This window comes from Tyto alba, unplaced genomic scaffold (genome assembly GCF_018691265.1).
Source record: "Tyto alba isolate M040663 unplaced genomic scaffold, T.alba_DEE_v4.0 Super-Scaffold_10, whole genome shotgun sequence".
Lineage (NCBI taxonomy): Eukaryota > Metazoa > Chordata > Aves > Strigiformes > Tytonidae > Tyto > Tyto alba.
In genome coordinates, this window is record NW_024881262.1 from 27,807,276 (window position 1) to 27,821,861 (window position 14,586).

At 44.0% G+C, this 14,586-nt stretch overlaps 1 protein-coding gene across 7 annotated transcripts in view; it reads left to right on the top strand.

The window, feature by feature from the left end:
• Positions 1 to 12,892, top strand: part of CEP63 (centrosomal protein 63) — a 43,045-nt gene extending 30,153 nt beyond the window's left edge. For 5 of the 7 annotated variants that reach the window (XM_042800867.1, XM_042800886.1, XM_042800858.1 and 2 more), the window contains 9 exons: positions 1,886 to 2,122; positions 2,382 to 2,527; positions 3,336 to 3,470; positions 4,101 to 4,215; positions 6,104 to 6,301; positions 6,753 to 6,839; positions 8,844 to 9,049; positions 9,589 to 9,895; positions 12,404 to 12,892. In XM_042800867.1, the coding sequence (XP_042656801.1) occupies positions 1,886 to 2,122; positions 2,382 to 2,527; positions 3,336 to 3,470; positions 4,101 to 4,215; positions 6,104 to 6,301; positions 6,753 to 6,839; positions 8,844 to 9,049; positions 9,589 to 9,895; positions 12,404 to 12,562 (1,590 nt within the window). In that variant the 3' untranslated portion in view covers positions 12,563 to 12,892. The remainder of the gene's footprint in view (positions 1 to 1,885; positions 2,123 to 2,381; positions 2,528 to 3,335; positions 3,471 to 4,100; positions 4,216 to 6,103; positions 6,302 to 6,752; positions 6,840 to 8,843; positions 9,050 to 9,588; positions 9,896 to 12,403) is intronic. The other 2 variants (XM_042800905.1, XM_042800892.1) reach the window with 1 other exon arrangement.
• The last annotated feature ends 1,694 nt before the right edge of the window (positions 12,893 to 14,586 follow it).

Here is a 14,586-nt window from a genome sequence, read left to right on the forward strand (position 1 = left end):
AAGCTAATCGTTCAGTGAGTTAGTGGTGCTGCAGCAGAGCAAGATGAATTGACCTAGAGCACAGCTGTGAAGTCACACTGACACAATCACAGCAGACACTGATAAGAAGCTCTTGCTGGGGGCTTTACACTTAATGGGCTCCTGAGTTGCTCTTGAGTGGAAGCTCCTGCAAGGAGGAATTTTGTGATGACAGGATTGAAGCTGGCTCTGACAGGGTCTTTGTGAGAGGCTGACACTAGTAGATCTACAAATGCAGAGAGAGTCGTTGAGCAGAAGGTCTTGCTGCTCTGCTGTCTTTGTATCATTGATAGCTCAATTGTCTGAGAACAGATGTGTCCTTGGAGTGCAGGCTGATATACTGGAGCACAGAGGAACTCTTCTTACTGTGCATCAGAAAACCAGGAATTTGGGGAGATTTTTCATAAGCAGCGTGGATGACTTAGGTGTATAGGTAATGTGAACAGACTGCCTGAATCCTCAATTTCATTGAAAAGCCCAGCATGAAAGTGCTAAATTTTTACTTTGGATGTTTCTATGCATTTTGTATGCTTGGTTGTTTTTCTGGCACGAGGTCAAGCTGAGATCTGTGACCATGGAGTACTTCCCTTTTCTCTTCTTCCAGCTGGCTTCCCCTCATATCTTTCAGTGCAGCTTAGGGAAGGTTGGCATTCTTAGCCCAGTGATGAGCACCTTCCTATAACACCTGCAGCCTTTAAAGTCAACAGGTGAAACCTGGAATTCTTTGCTGTCCTGCATGTTTGGTGGCTGGAAATAAGAGATAGTTTAAATGTTTTCTTAATGCAGAAATAAATATTCAGCTAGTCTGGTACTCCAGTTTCTTGTGTAGAGAAAGGCTGTACTTTAAACTCATGCCCCTCCTGATTACGTTTTCTGTCATGACTATTCAAATAACTAAAAGGCTGTAATCAAAATTATACCATAGTCTTCCAAATGCACAGTTCCTATAGTTTTCTCAGTTATTAGGCATTATGTGTCAGGCAATAAATCAAGGCATGTGGTGATTCTGAAGCTGGCAGGAATTGATACTCTTAGAAACTGGGAGTAAAAGACTACTCAAATATTTTGTTTCAGCCTTTAAAAATTGTAAGGTACTATACAAAAAGGGAATATATGAAGTAAATATTCTTAGAAGCTTATACGAGAGCTGGCTGTTAAACTTCACCAGCTAGCTACACTGAAAGAAACGCTGTGAAATAAAGTATTGTGCCTATAAATAATAGAGCATTTATTGTTCGCTAGTCATATGTTCCTTATAACTTTTTTTGTCTGTCATTAAAACAATGAAACATTCAAAGTGAGCATTCTCACAGGCTGTTAGAACCAGATATTTACTGCATAAAGCAAAACATAATTGGCTGTTACGCCCAGTTCGGTTTTTGATCGGTTTTGTGGCTGTGGGTTTTTTTCATTGTGCACCAAGAGCTGCTTTCTATCCCGGTGTGGAATTAATGACTGGGTAATCTCTGGCTTGTGTATGGTATTTACAAACCTTCATATGTGCTGCTGTTTCTCCTGGCCTAGCCTTAGGTTAATGAGCAAAAACTAGTAGGCAGCTTTGTTCTTAAACAGTTCATACTCAGACAACTTGAGTGATTTGAGATCTGTGTTTCCTAGATTCTCTTTTGAACCCCTTTTGGAATCAGAGCCCCCCCCCCCCGCCCATTTTATTTTATTCTGTTTGCCTTCAGAAGTTTTGCCCATCATGTAACCCTGGAACAACTGTTTTCCTAATTCCCTGAAAGGTAGTGTTGCTTCCTTTAAGAACGTGGCTTGTTACACAAAGAAGTCAGTAGTTATATTGAATGCAGCTTTGATACACTCTGTTTTCTATAATTTAGCTCTAATGCAAACCAATTGCTCTTAGCAGACTCAGCTTGCCAGTCGGAAGCAGATTCTGGAGTCAGTGGAGCTGGCCAGCCGTTCGGAAATCCAGCACCTAACCAGCAAGCTGGAGAGGGCCAATGATGCTATCTGTGCCAATGAGTTGGAGGTGGAGAGGCTTAACATGAGGGTGGACGACCTGACTGAAAACAATCGGATGATTCTGGAAGATCAGCAAAGAGTTCAAGAAGAATTAAGGCAATCCAAGAAAATGTTAGAGGTCAGTGGAGGCACTGTTAGGAAACTGAATATAAAGCAGTGCCCGTGAGAAGTAGCAGGAAGGCTCTTTGTCCCAGAGCTCCCATCTCTTTCTAGAGTCTTTGTAAAGTTCCTGACTGGCCTCCAAGCTGGCTTTGTACCCGTGTGGTGCTCTGCAGTATTTCCAAGGGTTCCTTAAAAATCTGGTCAACCTCTTATCACATGACAGCAAACTGATTTGGTCTATCTTGCAACAGTCAGTCCTACTCCCTCTTGTGCAGGTACTGCAGGATGAGAAGGTGGAACTTCGAGCCACCTTACAGTCTCAGGAAGATTTCATTGACAGCTCCAAGCTGCACCAGGAACAGTTACAGAAAGAGCTGGCCAGGTTGACTGAAACTCTTCGTACAAAAGAGCTCTTCATCAGGTAGCATCTGTGCCTCGCTGGTGCTTATGCTCTTGAATCCAGATCTGTATTCCAGGTTCTTCCACTGAGGATGGTAGAAGCATTTTCATGTGGCTGGATCTGTATTGGTTGATATTTAGAATCATACACCGTAGTTCCTTACGAGTGCTGTGCTTTCTCGCATCATTTGCCAAATTGCATTGCTTTTGAAATCAACTGATACTCAGTGAAGAGTGTGGAGGGAATCAGCTTTCTACTCAGCTGGGTTTCTGGAGGAAGCACAGGGCTTTTGAGTGAGTTTGTTTTTTTCCCCCCCACCCCTCAGGCATGTTCAGTCAAGTGCTGGAGGCCTTTCAGCATTTGATAATGTGCTTGTTAATGTATGTGAAAGTTCTCACTGGTTTAATGATGTCAGAATAGGGTCTTGATAAGGTGACTGCATATGTGACAAAATCATCTTGGCCTTCCTGTTCTGCACTGGCAACATGCAAAAGCTATAGGGTTCTGCTGGCCGTGTCAAACGGTTTTGGCATGTGGTGACCTAACAGCCACACTGTTTCTTGCAAGCTGGATGTCTGCTAACAGCTAATGTCTGGATCAGGGAGGCCAACATCAAAATAGAACATAGTCTTTTTTAATCAGCCTGAACTCAGACAGGGGGCTGTCATCCAGCTGGTGTGTTTGCTTATTCACAGTGCACACAGGTGTCACCTACTGTTGGGTTTTGTGTATTTTTTCAGAGAATTCTAAGAAAATGGCAGTTATGTTCCCTGTATTAGTGAGCTCAGACATGACTTTTCTGTGCTGAGATGTTCATGTTTCTGCTTAGGGCCTTGGAGGAGCGCTTGCAAGAGAAACAGTTGTCTTCTCCAGGGCTGGAGCTAGAGCATATACTGCTGCAGCTGGACGTTGCCCAGAAGAAGGAACAGCACTTACAGTCAGAGGTGACTCATCTTGAGAACAGGTAGCTGACTGCTTGCTTCCCCTGGATATGCAATGAAACTTGGATAATAATATAATACCTAATATATTGTATTCATCAAGTTAACCAGTCCTACTGATTTTTGTAGGCTTACTTTAAATATCAAAGGGCTAAAGAAATCAAATGCTATTCATTTTTCAGTTTAATAGTGAGACTGTTCTGCTTGTTGGCTGGCTGCTTTTCACTGCACACTGTGGGTGTTTTCAGTGTTTTAGCTTGCTTAGGCTTAGCACCTTCATTTGTAATAGGTTAAGGAGTCTTTGTTAGTCAGCTGGTAAGAACCAGATCTAGACCTTCCTGTGAAATAAGAATTATAAACAGGTCTTCCTCTCCGAGTTTGTGGTTTTCAGACTAATGTTTGCATGGGAAGTTTGTAATCTTAGTATGGTAAAGGAATAAATAAGAAACAGCTATTATCTGTTAGATCAGCTTCCTGATCTCTTTTGAAATGATTTTGGTAAACAAAGGCAAAGGATTGGTAAGGAGCTTGTAGGTTAAGAGTCCAGTTTCTGTTGCCACAGACACAGGAGACTGCTTGGAAGATCAAAGTTTCTCTGACCATGTCCTGTTCTTTGGGGTATTCTAATCTGTAGTTTTACATTTGGCACCCAGCCTGGTGTCTTCAAATGCAAGGTGTGTACAGCTGAGCGAAGAGCTGGATGAGAATATCAAAGAGCTGCAGTCAATGGAAGAGCACCATACCGAGTCAAAGGCAGAGATTAAAAAGGTAATGTTGCTTTGTTCCTGGAGAGTGGGAAAGGCACTTGTGGAGTCAGTGTTCCCATGCATGTTGTGCCTCAGCAGCGTGCAGTTAGCAAAGCAAAATGTGGGACCAAAGGCCAGGAGTGGCGTGGAGGCAGTGACCTGCTGAAGGGTGAGGAGCAGATCTGACAAGAGAGGAGTTGAGAGGATGGGTTAGCAGGTTTCTCTGCATGGCTATTTGGCTCACTTTGTGAGCATCTGTTAGGCCTACCCCTACATCACACAGTACTTCTCTACAGTGTGCAAATACTTGCATTAGTGCTGGAAGGGCAAATATACAAAGAAATTAAGGCCTAGAAATCTGAGTTTAAGCCTAATACAGGCTCTCAGCAGGATGAAGAACAGGGAGGGGAATAGGCTTTGCTATAATATGTCCTGTTGCACTTGAGACAGGGCTTCAAATGTGTTCTAGCCTGTATGTGAATAAGGGAGTTTGTTTCAGGCTCGATACCTAGATGTGAACTCAGGGGCTGCAAGAAATGGATCAGTTCCTCTGCCATGAGGACCTCACCCTAGCGCTCTGTGCATCAAGGGAGGCAAGCCCCCCAAAGGCTTGACTTTTAATAATGCTCTAGATCAGTTAGTGTGAGAGCTTTCACCGGAGTCTGGTTAAAGTAGAAACCTTATTGGGCTCAAGTGAGGAGCCTCACTCCTGTGTAAATCTTTCATCCTTTATTTTGAATGTACAGAGGTGCAGATCTTGCCAGAGATGTGTGCTTGGTTACGCATTTAAACAGCCACACAATAAATGAATCTCCTACAGGCTGCTGGGGAGGAAAGAGAGATTTATTATGGTTGTTTCTATTTTATATACTTGGGAGGCGTTGAGGTGACATGGAGATAAATCACCATATGTATAGCATTTACATGGCTAGGCAGAGATCATCTGGTTCAATTTTCTAAAATGCTTGTAATTCTCAGAAAAATCCTGGAGGTTTGGGTGGTTAATATTTCTGGCTAATGGAATGAAATACTAGGGAAGAAATTATGCTATGTTGTTGTTCTGTTATGTCACTGAATAAATATACGGTGTGCCTACCAGAATATTGTAGGCAGTGCGGGTCTGCCATCTCAAAGAGGATTGAATAAAACAAGATAAGATGTGGGAAAAGATGACCAAAAGGATGGAGTCTTTTTTTTTTTTTTATACAAGGAACAGCTGAATGGAATAGGACTCACCAAACTGGAAAAGAGATAAATGAGATTGAACGTACTAAAAATAAAACCATGCCTGTCATGTGGAAAGTAAATAGGGAATGATTATTCTCTCATAATGCAGGGACTAGTGGTCATCAAATGGAGTTGTGAAAACAAAGAGGTATATTTTTACCCTGTGCATAGCTAGCTTGTGGAAGTTTGCCATGGGTAGCTTGGGTTGCTCCAAGCTAATATCGATTCAAAAGACTTAACACAAATTAATGGAAGAAAAGCCTGGCTAAAGCTATTTAAAGATACCATCTCTGCCTCAGGAAGGTGGAGTGGCAACTTTTAAGATTTTATTATGAAAGTTGTTATTGTGCTTGCCCAGTGATGGTAAACGTTTGGGTATCTCTTGTTGGCCACGGAGCTAGAATGGTGAGCTAAAGAGACTGTGGTTTGATCAATTTTGGGCTTTCTCAAGTACTCCACAGCATGCAACTTATGTCTTGGTCCACTTGGCAGTTTATGGTGTGGAAAAGCATTGGGATGAGCTGGTTTTCAATCAGTAAGAACAAGCATGCACAGAGGGCTTGTTACATAGAGCTTTTTGTTTCCCAGTACTTAGATTTCACATTACCATGTACAATAGTTTTGCTTTTTTGCTGAAACATCTTTTAAAAGCTCGTGGGTGGTGTGTGCATATCTTCTTCCAGCTGAAAGAGCAGCTCTCTCAAGCTGAACAAACTCACAGCAGTGAGCTAGAGGGGATGAAAAAGGAAATCTCCAGGTTGACACAGGAGTTACACCAGCGGGACATCACAATTGCATCTGCAAGTGGCTCCACATCAGACCTAGAACAACGGCTGAGAACAGAGATCGAAAGAGCAGAGAGGAAAGCGGTGGAGCACAGGGTAAAAAAGGCAAAACATTTTTATGCTGTCTCTTTAAGGGATCTGAAGGCTTGGAATACCATCCTAGTTTTTAGCTATGTTAATAGTTTCCTTCTCTTTCCAGCTTTTGAACGGAGACATGGAGGCCCTTCTGATGAAATCTTCTAATTTATGGTGTTCACTGAATCTGTCTTGCTGCTTCTTTTCAAACCAGTAACTGACAGTCCCACAGAATTCTTTGAGATCACTCATGCTAACTAGGCCTGGATGATGACATCTTTGAAAACTAAAGTAAATAACTGCGTGATTATTTGTGTGGTTTTCACTATAGGGTTCCTGCAGAACTAACGGCCCAAAACTTGCTTTGTACTTGTGCTTGAATTGAGGGTGGAAAATGCCTGCAGGGTGTTGTGGGCATGTGTTGCGTTGTGTTCTTTATTTCTGAACTTGTTGTTTTCCTCTGTCTCCTCAGGTAATTCTGGTCCAGCTGGAAACCTTGAGGATGGAAAACCGTCATCTCTCAGAGATGCTAGAAAAAATGGAATGCGGTACGATAGAGGTATGCATTAGAGACCAGAGGTGGGAGGGCTAGCACTGCGTGTTCCCTACCTGGGAACAGTACCAGTCTTCGCCCAGCCTCCCAAAATGCATGGAAAAGTTCAGTGAACTTAAAACCCAAGCAAAAGGGGCAATTTGCAAGGAAATAAGGCTCAGAAATACTGAGCATTTTGTTTGGACAGAGAGTAATGAGAACTGCAGAAACAGCTGTCATCTCGTTTTCTTCTCCATGGGGTTTGGCCCGTGTTTTTTAGTACACTTTCTTATATTTCCATTTTATGCCAGTTTACCTCAAACCTCTGATTCTAAGTCTGTGATGTCCCTTTGACTTATCTCAGAACTGTAACTGCTCTGGTCTTTGCAGTTTCTGGGGTGAGAGCATGTTGCCCTCCTGGTGAGGGGCCATTCAGCAGGGCTGTCCCTTGCACTCCACAGGCAGGTTGCAGCCTGGGAATATGGGCTGGATGCCGTGGGGCAATGTGCTGGGAAGGGACACCATGGTGGGCTCCTGCTGATGTGGCACTCCTGAGGCTAGGTCCAGAGGGGAGGAGGAGGGGCTTGCGTGGAAGAGATGCAGTCTTGGCAGGAATAATAACTTGAAGGTGGTTCATTTTAGTGCCTGCATGAAGGAAGAAATGGCTAGTTTTCAAGTTCTGTCGCACATAAAGCAGAATGGATGCCTCACAGGGGGCAAGGACTGGATTCAGACAGCTGAAAACCTAATGGGAATATATCATCAGAGCTTTTATCCTGTCAGATCTGTGGCAAGGAAATACTCAGCTCTTAATATAAGTTTGGGGAGATTGTCAAATGTGCCAAGTTCTTGGGAAAGTGTTGAACAGAAGCTTGTGGCTGGTGAGATGGAGAAAAAACAAAGCTTTCTGGAGGGGTAGTTTGAGACTGAAATGACCTAAGGCCCATTACTTTCTGCTTGAAGTGCCTGGTGGGCTTTTGCCTGTTTGACTTATCAAAAACTTGAGAGCAAAGTAAAAGCAAGAGACACTTTTGTCATTTTTGTTTTGATTTTTTTTTTAAAAAAAAACAAAGCCCCACAGCCCCATGGCACAGGATCTACCAATTTTGGCCAAGTGTTTTGAATGCACATTTGGCAAGTTCTTAGATACGGCAGAATGAATTAAGCATCTAAATTTAATAGAATTGGCAAAAAGAAAGTGGGAATGTCACAGGAGTAGAAACAGTGGAAATTATATCCACATAGCCTAGTAAGGAGAAGATGGGGAGAAGAAAGTTGTTCAGAGTTTCAAAAAGAAAAAATATAATTCACTTTTACTGGTGAAAGTTTCCAAAGGGCTATGGGTCATCCCAGGTGGGAAGGTAGGTCAGTACACAGCCTTTTGTAATTATTACCATAGGCCTTTGCTAATTTGAGTGAGGGGATCTAGAAGTGTTCTTGCAAACAGCTTTGCTGGTAGATCACAGGGAAGGTAGATTCTCACTGAGAGTGGTTACTTCTGGTCAACAGCTAAGCCACTGGGGTATGTGTTCCTTCACACCCCCAGGAAGTATCTGGCAGAGCCTGCTACTCTGATACTTGGAGAGTTGCTCAGAGTGAGACAGTTTATGGGGGGTGGCACCTGAGTGTTCCCAGCTTTGGCTGAGAGGCTTGCATCTTTGCTAAGTGAGGGAATCCTAGAATATACAGCTGGAGGAGAACTCGAGGTCATGTAGTCCTTCTCGTCATGCCAAGGCCAGAGGCAGATGTATCTGAATTATTCTTGGTCTCTCTTTTCTTGTTTTCAAAAGCATCCGGTGTTGAGAGAGGCTTCCTTTCCTAGGCAGATCAGCACAGCTTGTCTGGATGCAGACACAATAAAGCATATATAATTGATTTGCTCTTATGAAAGCCTTGAAAAATTTGCCAGTCAAAATTGAGATTAGAGGGATACACCTTAAGGAATCACTTGCTGGCCTTTGCTCTGGATTTGACTATGGCATCTTGCAAGACAGAAAGAAGTTTTGACTTGAGCCCTTCTCTGTCTGTTAGGGAAAAGATGTCACCGCAAAAACACTCAGTGAAGACTATGCTGTTGAACTGGATAAATTAAAATCTGAGAACCAGCAATTGCGGAAGGATCTAGCAGAGGCCAGAGCAAAACTGGAGCTCACTCGGCAGCTCTGCCAGGGTGAACCCCCGGGCAGTGCTCGGCAGATGCAACATGAAGAGCCTGAGGTCAGGGATGTGCAGTACAGGTGAGTGTTGCGTGACCCCAAGGATGCTGCTTCCTTATTATGAAGTAGAACAGAAGGTGTGGGGATGTGTGGGTTTTTAATGACATGCTTTATGTGTACTATCTGTCTCCAGCACATCGTATGTATGGGAGAACACAAGGACTGTTTATACTTTAAGTAGTGCAATAGCTTTTAGTCCCAGCTGGCTTGCGTTCTGCAAAGCCAGCTAGTATTTGACTGTCTTTTGACTGCCTTTGCCTTTTTCTTTGATTGAGAAGCAGTGTGTGCTCTTTTCCGTGAAGGGATTAGATTCGGCCCAGGTGGCTGTGCTCCTTCCTTTTGCAGACTGTAGTTAGTATTTGGTAGCCACAATAGCAGAAGAGTGAGAGAGAATTCCCTAGAGGCTAGATGTGAATCTGGAAGTCCTATGGAAACAAAAGCCAGTTTGAATTGCCAGGGTTATTAGTTTGTTAATTGTCATCTCTGCTCAAGTTTTTGCTAAAGTTCAGCTGCTGAGAGGCAAACTGTCAAACAGTTATGTGTCCAAACCTGCCTTCCAGGACAACTCAGGAAGCACAGCAGAAACACGATGAACAAGCAGAAAGAATACATCACAAGGCTGACTGCACTGTTCAGCATCATCAAGGGGAGCCCCAGAGATGGGGGGCTGCTGAAATAGCAACTGTGACCCCTGAGACGGGTGAGCTACCCACCCAGACCAGCAGGAAGAACAGCACGGAATCGCTTGCTTTGGGCGCCTTGCTGGGAACAGATTCTTTGCTCCATGTGCTGGATGGAAACAAAGATTTGGCAGATGAATCATCTAAGCAGTCCATCTCAAATCATCAGAGGGAATCTGTGCCTTTGGTAAGCGGTTGTATAGAAGCTGGTTGCTATTCAACAGCCGAGGATATAGCTGCATTCTCATCTGGCAGAAGGAGCCAGATTTTTGAATGTATGATCTGGCTGCATGGTGTGTATGATTCTGTAAGTACACATCAAACGTTAAACAGGGAGGAAGAAACACTGCTGGATTGTTAATACTTGAACAATGGGAGCCATGTGGGTATTCTTCAGAACTCTCTGGGGAAGGGCTTTGTGTTTGCTATAATTGCTAAACTAATACCAGAAGCTCATGGTTCTTTCCATACTGGTGCTGTACATGACCTGCTTATGTCACTTCAGAATTCTGCTTCAGCGTCTGGTTTGGGTCTGTAGTAGAGGCTCAGAGTGGATGTGGAATGCTGAGTCTTTCAGCATACAGTTTCTGGGTGAGTCTGAAAGCTGGTGCTGCACACCTATGTTCACTGTAATGCACAGGGTGAGTTTGGCCCTGCTGAATGGATCTGCAGTAGTCAGCACACTGAACTGAAAGGAAAACCTGAAGTCGGTGCTTCACTGCACAAGGGCATGCTATTATTTTTACCAGTCGCTGATCATACTTTTTTAGTAGAGAACAGTGTTGGCACCTTCTCTCAGCTCAGGTGCTGGAGCACTTGCCCAGGATGCAGAAAACTTGGACTCAGTCACTTCTTCCTTTGATGTTTAAGACCATATATCCCAGCACCCACTGTAAAGAGCAGTCTGTAGACTGACTTGAGCAGGGAGGGGAATGGAGGAGGGACACTAAGAGCAGTTGTCGCACCCTGGGTCAGACAGGGCTGTAGTAGTTCAGGGAGGGGAGAATCCTGAGTACTGGTCCTTGCTGAAGACATGCTGCTCTTAGCAGTCTTTGGAGTATTTTCTCCTCTGGTTGTGTGTTGTTAGCAGTGACAACAGCTATTTTTATTTTGTGGAGGGCCCAGAGAAGAGTCTCTAAGGCAGACGCGCAGATAAGCAGAGGCTTGTCAGGTTCGTGGGCCTTAACAAGGTTTACTACCAAGGATAGGTCTTGATTGTTTCAAGACTGAAGTAGCTTTGGGGCAAGTCCAGGAAACAAGTGTTGGGAGCTTAGGGAACTGTAATATTCTAAATGGAAACTCTTCAGGTTGCAGGATTAGAACTAAAGTGCAAGAAGTTCCACTTCAGGGTCTGAGAAGCTCTAGGGCTTGACGTCTAGTAGAACAGAATGTGCTGCTTTTTGTTCTGAGAGGTAGTTATGTCTAAAGAATATCTTACTTGGTTTCTAAGGAAATGCAGATATTTTTCCTGGTGTTGATTAGGACTCCTTCCTTGTGGTCAGGCTCCAGTGTCTTTAAATCAGTTCCTTTGAGAGAATTCTCATCAGTAGGCAGTAGTGGGGTGGGAGAGATTTGCTTGTTATCTGCAGCCTTTTCCTCTGCTTTCCACTGTTCCTGGCTGTTGATAAAAACAGAAAACCATGAGACTCCAGGATTTGGAAATAACCACTTATGTTCTCTTGCCAAGACACCAAGGCAAGTTTTCTGTAATGGAAAGCAGCCCCTTAGTAACTTCACAATTCACCTGCCAGCCCCTGTGCAGGAAGTTTCTCTTCATTGACTCATAAATTAGGTCTACAATGGTATTTTTGTAAGGTAAGAACTTGTGGGTAACTGATGTGAGTAGCCAGAATAGTTCTTGACTGTAAAAGAAAGTATCTGGGGTAGTTTATTGACCATTGCTAGCTGAACTGGTGTTCAGTGAGCTGTGATGGGAGCTCGGTCTGCACTTCCTCTGTGGGATTGTAGCAGGAGCCCATTATTTCAGGGAAGAAGAGGAGGTATATAAAAGAAAGCAGAGATAACCCCAGTACTGGTCCAGCATGCCAGTTCTTTTCCTTCCCTGGATCCCATATTCTGAGATAATACTGCTCACTGAGATTTTTATGAAGACAGGGAGCAAGATGTAGACCTTAAGTATGAGGCTGCACTAACACACCCAGGTCAAAACCCTTGGTATTTTTTAGTGACCTTCTCTGGAGTTATGCTATGATTGCACATGCCATGTCATTCCCTCTTGTTATTTGAAGTGGAGGGGCTGGTAATTGAAGTGAAACTCCAGTTCCCCTAAGTAAACAGTCAATTCCTATCAATATGTCTGGGGTCAGGGTTCCACCTGTGAAGTGCAATAGTTACACAGGCACATGGAGAGCTTACTTCTCTTCAGCTCGAGCCCCCCTGCACCTTAGAGAGGGGAACTACTGGAATGGAAAAGTTATGTGAGCTGAGGTACTGGTTTTACTCCCTGCAGTTTTGACAAAGCCTTGGGAGGCTTTCACTGTTGGTTGGAGACTGTTGAGAGGGACATCTACCCATGATAAAAGCGTAAGACCCGAGAGCTTAGTCTGCCCGGTAAGTTAGAAATGATAAAAGAGCCTTTTAGAAGCATATCCAGTTGCGTGGTTTGTGGATCTGTAGTGTTACTGGCCAAAACTCAGAATAAAAAAATACCTGATAACCCTTTGTTTCCCTTTAGTGCCCCCTGCCTACTGCTTCAGTTGGATCGATAGCTGCAAGATACCTGGAAGAGGAAGAACTGAGATCCCAGCACATCCTGGAGTGCCTAAATGCTCACATTGAGGAACTGAAAAAAGAGAGTGAAAAGATAGTAAGACAATTCGGACACCAGGAGTAATGTTTCTCGCTGAATTTTCATTCTGGTTTACTAACGTGGTTCCAAACTGAGCTCGTGTGAGAGGCCGTATCTTCCACTTTGAGCTGAATCAACAGGATGGATATTGAAGAAAGGAAACTCCTCTAACATGTTTGATCTGATGGAGGTTATTACACCACAGACAGTTTAGTCAGCTTGCTGTAGGTCAGAAAGCTACATCAGAGGTATGTGTGCATTCACTCAGAAAGAGATTATGGTGTTTTTTAGGAGAAAACCATTTGCTAATTTTAATGTATTTTAAGTATATTTTATACATGTAAAAGCATTGAAATAAAACAGAATGGGAAACTACCTCTTTTCTTGTTTGTACAAATATACAGAGTAAATATCCTGTGGCTTATCTTGCCTTCTCATCAGGTAACTTTGCCCAACACCTTTTCCATCCTTTCCCTCTGTTGTGGTTTGAGCCTACTCAGCAGCTAAATGCCACACAGCTGCTCATCCACCCTCCCCCCACTTGGGAATGGGGAGGGAATCGGAGGGGCAAAGGGAGACTCACGGGTTGAGATAAAAACAGTTTAATAACAGTAACAGAATAACACACTGACAACAGTATCAGCAGGTAATGTACCATACAGCTGCTCACCACCCGCCAACCCACACCCACCTGCTCCCAGCCAGTGATCCCAAACACCAAGCCCCCACAGCCCCACTCCCAGAAGTGGCAGCCCCTCCCCGCCCTCTCCTGCCTTTATATAGTGAGCACAGTGTCACATGACATGGGATATCGGCCAATCGGGGCCCAGCCCTCCAGCTGTGCTCCCCCCGCCCCCGCACACAGGTGAGGGCACTGGGACCTGGGGAGCCCCCGGGGTCTCAGGGGGCTGCAGCTCCTCCCGCTACTGAAACCAACAGGAACTCTAGTCCAGCCCCAACCAGGACACCTTCCCAGAGTAGCTATGTTCTTCAAGGAACAAGGAATATACTTCCTCTTTCCTTTAGGCTACCATTATTTTCTCCACTTAATTGCCCCTTAGTGGAATTTCATAATGTTTCCTGGTCCTTGCAACTTCTGCCCTTCACTGTTCATATAGTATCTGTTGTCTTTATCTCACCTTGCACATTGCTTGAAGTACTGCAAAATAGCTGGGAAATGAATGGCTGAATTCTAATTGTGGTCACAGCCCTTTTTAAAAGAGAGCAGTTGGAGCTGGAAATGAAATTGATGGGAGGAGAACCCCCAAACGTGTGAGAGTCATCTTTACGACACAGATGTAATTGCAGCTGCTGTGTAAGCTGGTATCAGCCTGTTCTGAATTTAGGCAGTCTCTGGCACTGTCCAGTCCCATTGAACTGCTGTGTTAAAATGCATCGGTGAATATATATTCCTCAGACGCACTCCGAGGAATATATTTGGTCCTTCCTCAAGGAAAATAAGCTGTTAATGGGTGAACAGAACCCGTTTCCCACGGGCTTGTCTTTCTTCCAGGGGCACTCTGCAGTTCTTTGGTGGCTGAGCCGTCACTGCTTTGCACAGGCAGACCTAGGGACGTGGTCATCCCTTGTCCATGTCTGTGAGTTTCCCGGTCCTTTCCATCAGCTTCACCTTGTCTTAGAGCAGCTAAATACTGTCAAGAAACAGGAATTCAAAAGCAAGATGTGCATGCAAACCCCAGTCATTGGATTAGGCAGATGAGTTCAGCAAAGGTGATGCCTCTCTGCAGACTGCAGCCTCTTTCATCACACTATAAAATGGGACTGTGCTTGGTCAAGCCATTCTGCATTCCAGAGTTCAAAATCATTTGAATCAACAACTCCTTTTATTTTGGTTTTCTTCTGTAGGTCTTTGAACAAGGATAAAACCTTTAAATCCATTCTGGATTCTCATTGTGCAGTTTTTGTAATGAGGTGTTGAACTGCCCACAGCTGGGATAAACTAGGGTTGTGCATTTTGCACATAGTCAGCACTGGCCTTTGTTCCTGTTCAGAGCTGTCCATGGGCAAGCATTTTTGGAACATCCACCTTAACTATCCTGATCTCAAGT